Below are 10,560 nucleotides of genomic sequence, written 5' to 3' on the forward strand. Positions count from 1 at the left end.
TTGGAGCGGTTCAAATTCTGATGACATTAGGAACCTTAGGACCACGTCTAGATTCCAGCCTGGAGTGGACAACCGACGTTCCTTTGAGGTCTCAAAAGACCTAAGGAGGTCCTGTAGATCTTTGTTGGAGGAAAGATCCAAGCCTCTGTGGCGGAAAACCGCTGCCAACATACTTCTGTAACCCTTGATCGTAGGAGCTGATAGGGATCTTACGTTCCTTAGATGTAACAGGAAGTCAGCAATCTGGGTTACAGTGGTACTGGTTGAGGAAACTGCATTGGCCTTGCACCAGCTTCGGAAGACTTCCCATTAAGACTGATAGACTCTGAGAGTGGATGTCGTCCTTGCTCTGGCAATCGCTCTGGCTGCCTCCTTCGAAAAGCCTCTAGTTCTTGAGAGTCTTTCGATAGTCTGAAGGCAGTCAGACGAAGAGCGTGGAGGTTTGGGTGTACCTTCTTTACGTGAGGTTGACGCAGAAGGTCCACTCTAGGAGGAAGAGTCCTGGGAACGTCGACCAGCCATTGCAGTACCTCGGTGAACCATTCTCTCGCGGGCCAGAGGGGAGCAACCAACGTCAGCCGTGTCCCTTTGTGAGAGGCGAACTTCTGAAGTACCCTGTTGACAATCTTGAACGGCGGGAATGCATACAGGTCGAGATGGGACCAATCCAGCAGAAAGGCATCCACGCGAACTGCTGCTGGGTCTGGAATCGGAGAACAATACAAGAGGAGCCTCTTGGTCATCGAGGTAGCGAATAGATCTATGGTTGGCTGACCCCACAGGGCCCAAAGTCTGCTGCAAACATTCTTGTGAAGGGTCCACTCTGTGGGGAAGACCTGACCCTTCCGGCTGAGGCGATCTGCCATGACATTCATATCGCCCTGAATGAGCCTCGTTACCAGCGTGAGCTTTCGATCTTTTGACCAAATGAGGAGGTCCCTTGCGATCTCGAACAACTTCCTCGAATGAGTCCCTCCCTGCTTGGAGATGTAAGCCAAGGCTGTGGTGTAGTCGGAGTTCACCTCCACCACCTTGTTAAGCTGGAGGGACTTGAAGTTTATCAAGGCCAAATGAACTGCCAACAACTCCTTGCAATAGATGTGAAGTGTCCTTTGCTCCTGATTCCATGTTCCCGAGCATTCCTGTCCGTCCAGTGTCGCACCCCAGCCCGTGTCCGATGCGTCCGAGAAGAGAGGGTGGTCGGGGGTCTGAACAGCCAATGGTAGACCTTCCTTGAGAAGAATGCTGTTCTTCCACCACGTTAGAGTAGACCTCATCTCTTCGGAAACAGGAACTGAGCCCGTCTCTAGCGTCATGTCCTTTATCCAGTGAGCAGCTAGATGATACTGAAGGGGGCGGAGGTGGAGTCTCCCTAACTCGATGAACAGGGCCAGCGATGAAAGTGTCCCTGTAAGACTCATCCACTGCCTGACTAAGCATCGGTTCCTTCTCAGCATGCTCTGGATGCATTCTAGGGCTTGGAAGATCCTTGGGGCCGACGGACAAGTCCGAAAAGCTCGACTCTGAAGATCCATACCCAAGGAGACAATGGTCTGGGATGGAACGAGCTGAGACTCCTCAAAATTGACCAGGAGGCCCAGTTCCTTGGTCAGATCCATAGTCCATTTGAAAATCTCCAGACAGCAACGACTTGTGGGAGCTCTTAAAAGCCAGTCGTCTGACGGAGCCGGACACAAGATCATGATACTGCTGCACAGTCTGTAAACTGTCAATCATGGGCAAGCGAGAAGTACAGTGACAACCCGAATCTGTCTAGACTGTCTGGGTCGTACAGACAACTCCTTAACGGGTTGCTGAGGTTGCCGCACTGCGTCACAACAAGTCCCTTCTGTTGGTTGTTGAACGTCTTCCCCGTGACACATTGACTCCGTAAACAAAAAATCCTCTAACAAGGACTAAGCTTGGACTGCATGTCATGCAACACAGCTCAAGGTCTATGGGAGCAGGTGTGGTAACAGACGGGATTAGCGGCTGAAGTGTAACCATTACCTTCCCTGTAAGCATGTTATGCTTAAATAAAAGTCCATAAGAGGTTATGCAGCTAAAGGCTCCCTCCAAATGACAGAGTCCTCAAGGGAATATCAGAAGGAGGGAGAAAAGAACTTTCTCATCTACAGGGACCTTATCCTAGAAAAGCTAAGTTCTCTGAGTGAGGGTTCACTGGTGCAAAAGCAGCAGACTAGAAGGCAACGTTATGAAACTGCTTGACAGTCTAGTGAGTTGGCAACAACCCAAGATGTGTTGAGAAGCATGCGGAAAGGTATGCAGAGCATGATGTATGCAGAGTATGCTGTATGCAGAGCATGCTGTATGTAGAGCATGTTGTATGCAGAGCATGCTGAATGCAGAGAATGCTGTATGCAGAGCATGTTGTATGCAAAGCATGCTGAATGCAGAGCATGCTGAATGCTGAGCATGTAGTAAGCAGAGCCTGCTGTAAGCAGAGCCTGCTGTAAGGAAAGCAGAGCGTGTGCATGGCGTTTAACATTTCTCAGAAATTCCATGATCAGTGCTAGAGTGCTTTATGCATGCTTGCATGGGGTTTAAACCATGGTATGAAAATGGAGGTAAGGTATGCTGAACAGCAGAGTCAGAACGAGCTGGAACAACAATAGTTGTGGTTTCCTCTTCAAGACTCCGATGAGGGAACACCTGAGGCTCAGTCTGCAAAGGCTGAATAAAAGACAAGCAGAAGGAAGGCGCATGGGTGGAGGAGGCTGACTCCTAGCATGAGTGGTTGAACCCAAGGGTTGCGCTTGCTGAGCGGTTGGCGGAAGCGGAGTAGCAAGTTCCAGTTCCTGTGGTGTGAGCGGAGCGCGATGAGGAAGAGGCTGCGCAGAACAAGGTAAATGTCTCGCAAGCTGAGGCTCCTGAGGCGCAAGGCTAAGGTGTTGTGGTGCTTGCCTTGTGGAGGGTTGAGCTCGCTGCAGCAAGAGCTGAGGAGACTGACTCAAGTGGAGGCGGAGGAAGAGAGGTATAATCCTCCTGATCCCAATGTAAAGGTTGCCTTAAGGAAGGCGGAGGCTGAACACCACAGGGAACAGCAAACTCAGCACGTGGCTTAACATCGTACGCCTGGCAGGTGGAACTGCTGGCAGGTGGTACTGCGATCAGGCGGAGCGAGTGTAGGTGGAGGGAGTGTAGGCGGAGGCGGAGGAGCAACACTCTCAGCCCGACACTCACGCATCAAGTCCGAAAGCTGTGCTTGCATGGACTGTAGTAGAGTCCACAACATCGTACGCCTGGCAGATGGTACTGTGATCAGGCGGAGCGAGTGTAGGTGGAGGGAGTGTAGGCGGAGGCGGAGGAGCAACACTCTCAGCCCGACACTCACGCATCAAGTCCGAAAGCTGTGCTTGCATGGACTGTAGTAGAGTTCACAACATCGTACGCCTGGCAGTGGTACTGTGATCAGGCGGAGCGATCATAGGCGGGGGGGGGGAGTGTAGGCGGAGGCGCAACACTCTCAGCCCGACACTCACGCATCAAGACCGAAAGTTGTGACTGTATGGACTGCAGTAGAGTTAACTTGGGGTCGGCAGACACTAAGTTCTGCTGAGGTAAAGCCTTAACAGCAGAGATCTGTTGTGGCAGAACCTTACTCCTCTTAGGCGGAGTGTAATCAACTGATGACTGAGGAGAGTCAGAGCTAACCCAATGACTGCATTCGGGTTGTGAACTTTAACTTCGTACGTCTGGCATAGGTCTGGACTTAACGTTTAAGAGGTCTTGAGACCTGAGACCAGCGTTACTCTGCCTTTATTTTCTCCCCTAATCTCTTCTGCAGACGAGCAAAATAAGGGCTCAATCGTCTGCGGGTGGGAGTGACGGTCTCGGTAAGACACGCCCACAACCACCGAGAATACTTCTGTGCGCCGATCAAGGCCTGCTGAACCCTTATGCCTTTCGACATTGCTTCTCCCCTGGGCTTGGGAGCTTGCAAGAGGTCCCGGACTGGGAGGACGACTGGCGCGCACAAAAGTACCCTCACGCACTAATCACTTATCACTTTGATTTCTGTTTGCACTTATTTCACTGAACTCGAAACTTTAAGTGGTTTGTACCTGAAATACGCAATTCTATCCTTTCTCAAAGTTAGTAATTGCGAAAACAGAATTACAATGTAACAGAAAAATCTAATGAAAGATAATTCAGTGGTTGGAAAGAGACTAAACACTAGATCACTCTAGAAACGTTTAGTTTCTTCCCCTAAAGAGACTAGGGAGAAGAGCAAAAAACGATAACGACGTTACTCGTACGCCTGGCAGGCTTGAATGAAACGTTTATCCTCTTTCTCCCTCCGTCTCTCTCTCTCTCTCTCTCTCTCTCTCTCTCTCTCTCTCTCTCTCTCTCTCTCTCTCTCTCTCTCTTGACTTAGAACCTGAGAGAAGAGCCCAATCATATATATCGTTAAAACATATTATTGTTAAAGAAAAAACTGAAAAGTTCCTTTATTAGGATCAAAACCATTAAGTTAAGAAAGAATGAACAAAACGCTAGACACGGTTACTCTTACTGCAACGTGAAACCGTGAACATTCTTTCTCTATCGTAACGATAGAGTGCAAGTTGAACGTTCTGAACGTCAACAACTGCAGAGACAAAACAAAATGTTAGTTCAACTTTGAAAACAGTACGAGACTGTCAAAGAAAATCTTTCAAACTCTGTGGCGGAAATAGCATAATATGTTAACAGGTAAAACCGAAATGACGGGCTCAAAGTTTATTAACTTCGGTAAAAGACCGCCTACTATTAGGAAGGTCGAATATAAACAAATATAAAAATTAATTTTAATGAGTTTATAATAAAAGGAAGTTAATCGAAGAGGCCTATAAGAGGCGGAGAGATATAAAATAAATCTATAACTTTTGTTAAGCAAAATTAAGAAAGAGAGTCTATACTCTCTTAGACACCAACACTTCCCTAAGGGAAGGGTCGGCCATTGAAAAGTGAACGAGAGTTCATACTCTCTCGTCACCATAATTAATCAAATTAATTCCAAAAGCTAACTAAGCTAATAAAGAAGTTTCCAGTAAAGCGACAGCCGAAATCAAAGAGAAATACTTCACCAAAGTCGTGAAAATACTCCAAGAACATAAGCGTATCCCAGAACGTCTTGCCGGAAGCACGACAGAGGAATAATTGAGGAGGTGTCAACAAGAAGTACTTGAGTACCTGGCCACAGGTGGCGCTGGTAAATACACCCCCTTCTAGTATTGTGATAGCTGGCGTATCCCTCCATAGAATTCTGTCGGGCAACGGAGTTGACAGCTACATGATTATCGGGTAAGTTTAATATTGAAAAACTGAATACTGTAATACAGTACTGTAACGTAAACAGTAATATAGAACACTGAAGCTTTATCCCCGTGTGGAAGAGCAAAACAAATACATTGATTATCTTGAAATTAGCCATTTACATTGTATGATTTATTAAAAATCCAGACAACTAATATGATTGAGCCACCCAACCTACTTTCAAACAAAAAAAAAGTATAAACATTCACAAAAAAAAAAAACAAGAGAAAACAACAAAAACAATACTGATCAGGAGCCAATTAAATACCCACTACAGCAATCTGTGCACCCTATCATGCTGTCTCACCTCAGCTATGCTTACACTCGCTGTAGTTTTAGGCTTTTTAGCATCGGTCTTTTCCCTCTTTTCCTCTAAAATGTTGCTGTCCGGACACTGAGACACCGAGTCTTCAGGAAACTGGCCGATGGCAGTTCCAAAACTTGCAATGTGCCGGTACCAGCGCAAAGCATTGGGGAACTGGGAATCTGGGGCATCTTTAAGGCCCTTCCACTGTACTGCGTCCTTTTGGGAAGGCTGATGGCCACCTACGTAACTCTGGTCCCGCAGCAGCAAGTCCAAGTCCCTTATTTCTAATTGCTTCGCCATTTATCCTTTCTATTTTCATTGATAAAACTAGGCTTCACTGAAATTGATTGTAACCCAGAAGTAAATACATAATGATTCAAAAAATATATTACAGTAAAGTACATTAATTTCAAAGAAATACACCAAGCCACTTTTTAAGAAAACCTTGTAAGACAATAATTGGGCTTCTCATTTTGTCAAACTTTACAAATACACCTAGCCTATGTCCTGTTCTAAAATCTTCAAGTATTAATACTCAACAACAGTGCTGTATATCTATTGTTTTTTACAACTAATAGTTTATTGAATTTTGAATCCTTTCTTCAATTGCCAGTAAAATTAAATTGCAACAAACCAAAATGTAATGCCAAAGTTATACATTAACTAAACAAATACAACATACATTGGGCAGGTGTAAGGAATTTCATATCGCTAATTAGTGTAGTGTATTAACTGTTAGTGCTTCTAATAAATAGTACTTATGAACCTCAGTCCCCTTATATTTGTTATCGAGTCCCCTGCATAGTTTTTCATTCATCAAGTCTTACACCTTATTTTCCTTACCAACTGCCTCTAAGCCTCCCCCTCCACTCCCAACATACAAAAGTTTGAAGGTTTTCTTCTTCGCTTCAAACTGATTCTGCTTATGTCATCATCATGCACATCCTCACACAAGCTATTCCCTTCAAGGGATAGATGCACTGTATAAAATTTCTGCACTGGGGCCAGGGATGCCATTCAGCAATGGATTATATCTGGAAAACCCCATATCTGTACAAAATAGTAAAGTTAAAAAGAAGCTTAACAAGATGAAAGAGAGGAGACAGAAATGGAGGTAAGGTTGAGGGCTAGGAAATGGGTACAGCAAGGGATGATGGACTACTACAAGCACCCCTCATCAATGCCTACAGTGCACCATCAAGGTACTAAACTGAATGCACTACCCCTAATTCTATGGCCCTTCTCTTTACGGATACAGTACAGAATTGAACATAACGGGAGTTCTCTTTATTCTCTTTTGACATGCACTCCCATTAAGCTCAGAGGTTCATCTACCCCATTTTCCACAATTTTTGGGGGGTCTTCTAACAAGTTTTAATTCTGCCACTTCTATTTTATTGGTTTTCTGATAAAATCTTTATAATTTTCTTTAAAATCTCCATGATTTCTTCTCTTAACTTTTTGATGATTCATTCTTGTTATCTTTCATTATTCCTGTATTACGTATTGTACTGTATATCATAATACAGTAAACGTAATCTCGTATGCTTTGCCTAATATGTCAGCAAAACGTGTGTTATCTATTAATATCATCAAAATAAAACATAGCTAGCTTTGGCTCTTCTCTATTCTGAAAACAACAAACTTCAGTGTTGTGAAGATTTAAGACACAAAATTCAAAAGAAAATATACCTGTAGGAACCTCTTAATACAACTTTCTTAAAAAACTGCCCAAATATCTACGTAAATTCTATCATAAAGTAATTGCTATGTTCTTCAAATAACTAAAAAATGGAGTGGATACCATTCACTTGACACGTAAGTGAAAGTTCCACTAACCCAAATATTTGAACACCTCTGAACACCTGTACGAATTGCAACAAGAGTAAACACCCACAATCCCAGGAATTTCCAGTATGATCATTTCAGCAATAAAACCAAATGTGTACTTCAATAAAATGGCATCAAATTACATGCTACCACTTAAGTCTAAAAGGCAGAAACAAAGCTGTCTATTACTAAACATTGTTAAAAAATGTTAAGTGCTCGGAAGGAACTAACAATGTCAAAATCTGTAAATGACAGAACTATAAAACATGACAGTGCTAAATTACACCTGTGGAACCTTGCCGACATTAAAAATACAACCATTTCGCTAGATATAAAAAGGTAAAAAAACATGAAACTCGGCGGATCGTCAGGCCTAAGAAAACGGGATTTCCCCCCATTACCTCGGGAGTTGTTCATAGCCATCGTATTACAGTACAAACACACCCTTACTTAATTAAGTGTATCTTTTAAGTGTATGATGTTCAGCCTAATTAACAGTAGAGTATCTGATCACTTATTGGTCTTTGCTCCCCCATGGCTTGTCTTGGTCACAATTTAACATTACCTCCCTGCTCCTCTGTTCTCTCAACCGGTGCATATTGCACTACATGGATTAGCCATATGGGTGAGTATTTTAGTCTTGTTTAAATGTTAGACTTGGCTTCTATTTCTCATTATGAATAAATATAACAAACATGTTTCTACACTAACCTATTCTTAATGATGTAACTGAAATAAGAGCTTAATTAGATTTTATATCCAGACATTTAAAACAGGGACTTGATTCTGTTCGGACAAGTAACTTACGACAGAAACACCACCTATCAGATACTTTTTGAGCTGTGAGGTGCTTCTCGTAACATATGTAGAGATGAAAACATTAGAAAACTATTTTCTAATTCACCTAAATCGGTAACTATATTAATAGTGGCTGCCGACAATAAGATATAGGGTTCAAAACATTATAATTGAAAAAGTCTATTCAATCATCCTAACTTGTAAATTATTATACTATACTATAATAGAAACTTTACTTCATAAATAAAATGCATCGGCAAATATATTGACAGATGCAGAAAAGAAAATGGGATTGAAATTCCAGGGTGTATGTATGACAACGGCCCATAACTCGCTATTTTACAACCTATTGGTAAGAACATGGCAGTCTAAGGGGGTCACAAGGGGGGAATAGCCCCTGGTTAGGTGAGCAGGTACGGACATGGCTTGCAAGGTGGGGTAGTTTATATGTCAGGTGGCAATCTATGCAAGCGGGAGGTCCTGTCCGTCGTTATACAAAGGCCCAGATATTCCAATTTTGTGCCAAACCAGTTTTTTCCCGTCTACCACGACTCTAATAACACTAATAATGATGATGATAATAATAATGCAACAATAAAAACACCCGCTGTAATCCAAGTACACAAGTCATTCACAATATTAGTGACGCCTACCACACCCACGGTTGGCTAGCCAGCCTATTTCTAAAATGGAACCGGAGCCTTTGTATATCAGCGGCCAGTTCCTCACGCGTTTATTAAAAATGGACATCAACTAACCTGAACTTTCCCCCCTAGAATGACCTACAAGGCGTGGCCTTACCTACTTACATAACGGAGGGGGACGCCCCCCGGCGACCCCCCTTACAATGCCATATTCTAAGTTAGACATGATAATACATACAGAATCCGCTATCATACATACACCCCTAATTCTATTAATGATGATGATGATAATGCAACAATAAAAAACCCAGCTATAATCAATGTACACAAGTTATTCACAATTTTAGTGATTCCTACCACACCCATGGTTAGCTAGCCAGCTTACTTCTTAAATGGAAGCTTTGTATGTATGATAGCGGTCACATATATGTATGTATGATAGCGGTCACGTATATGTATGATGACGGAAAACTAAGAATACGGCAGTGTATGGGGGTAACGGCCCCGTTTGGCAAGTAGGTAAGGACACAGCTTGTAAGTTAGGTTAAACGGTTAAGTTCAAGTTAGTTGGTATAATAGCAGCTACCTGTATGTATGACGACGGCAAACTGAGAATATGGTAGTGTAAGGGGGTAACGGCCCCGTTAGGGAAGTAGGTAAGGACACAGCTTGTAAGTTAGGTTAAACGGGGAAGTTCGAGTTAGTTGGTGTATAACGGCTACTTTATGTATGACGACAGCAAACTGAGAATACGGCAGTGTATGGGGGTAACGCCCCTGTTAGGTAAGGACACAGCTTATAGGTTAGGTTAAACAGGGGAAGTTTAAGTTAGTTGGTGTATTTCTTATACACAAGCTAGGAACTGGACGCTGATATAAAATGGCTCCAGAATCTTAAATACTTCACATATACAAGAAAATACATCATCAAATGTTGTTAAAAATGAATAGTATTTTTTCCGGCATTACATATGGATACCGGCAGTAAGTCAACCGTGACGTACTGGAACAGCCTAGCCTTGCCTACGATACAAAATGTTGGGAAAACTGTTACAATTTAATAAATTCCATTGAACATAACGAATAAAGTAAATCAATAATAACTATTCCATCACACAACAATGACGCAAGACCCTAAAAGGCTCAACTAAATACTAAGGTCTACCAACCCCCCTGCGAAAGGCAGCTGCTTTAGCATACGTTCGCGTTGAAATATCTTTTGGGATCAAGTGATTCGATCGAGCTAAAAGTCTTAATATCACCATCTTAAAGAAGTTAACAAACGACTCAATAATCCACCTGCTTTTCAGACATTATCTTTTTTCTCACGAGCGTCGGCACAAAGTGTCACACGTACAGTAAGCAACGTGGCGCACCAACGACTGATTTCTAGCGCACACTGACACAATCATTTTTAATCTTCTTCTTCTTCTTCTTGCTGAATTTTATAACCAGAGACTAGAGAACAATGGCTTGATTTTGGAATGTTCGTCTCCTACTTTTGTTATTATAAACCAAAACAGATATTGATTGAATTCCTTATAAACAAATCACTTGCTAATCTATCATATTACCTGATGACTTACACCATAACCAAAAATAAGATTTTCATCACCATCTAAAAGAAAATTCTAGTTTTGAATATTAAGCAATCAATTATAAT

General features: G+C 42.7%; 1 protein-coding gene across 3 annotated transcripts in view; it reads right to left on the reverse strand.

Annotated features, from left to right (window-relative positions):
• Window positions 1-10,332, reverse strand: part of ThrRS (threonine--tRNA ligase) — a 59,564-nt gene extending 49,232 nt beyond the window's left edge. The window contains exons 1-2 of one of the 3 annotated variants that reach the window (XM_068346588.1): window positions 10,197-10,327; window positions 5,627-5,963 (exon numbers count right to left, since the gene is read on the reverse strand). In XM_068346588.1, the coding sequence (XP_068202689.1) occupies window positions 5,627-5,926 (300 nt within the window). In that variant the 5' untranslated portion in view covers window positions 5,927-5,963; window positions 10,197-10,327. Of the gene's footprint in view, window positions 1-5,626; window positions 5,964-10,066 lie in introns of all 3 variants that reach the window. The other 2 variants (XM_068346590.1, XM_068346589.1) reach the window with 2 other exon arrangements.
• Window positions 10,333-10,560: the final 228 nt, after the last annotated feature.

Source organism: Palaemon carinicauda, chromosome 22 (assembly GCF_036898095.1).
Source record: "Palaemon carinicauda isolate YSFRI2023 chromosome 22, ASM3689809v2, whole genome shotgun sequence".
In the NCBI taxonomy this organism is placed as follows: Eukaryota; Metazoa; Arthropoda; class Malacostraca; order Decapoda; family Palaemonidae; genus Palaemon; species Palaemon carinicauda.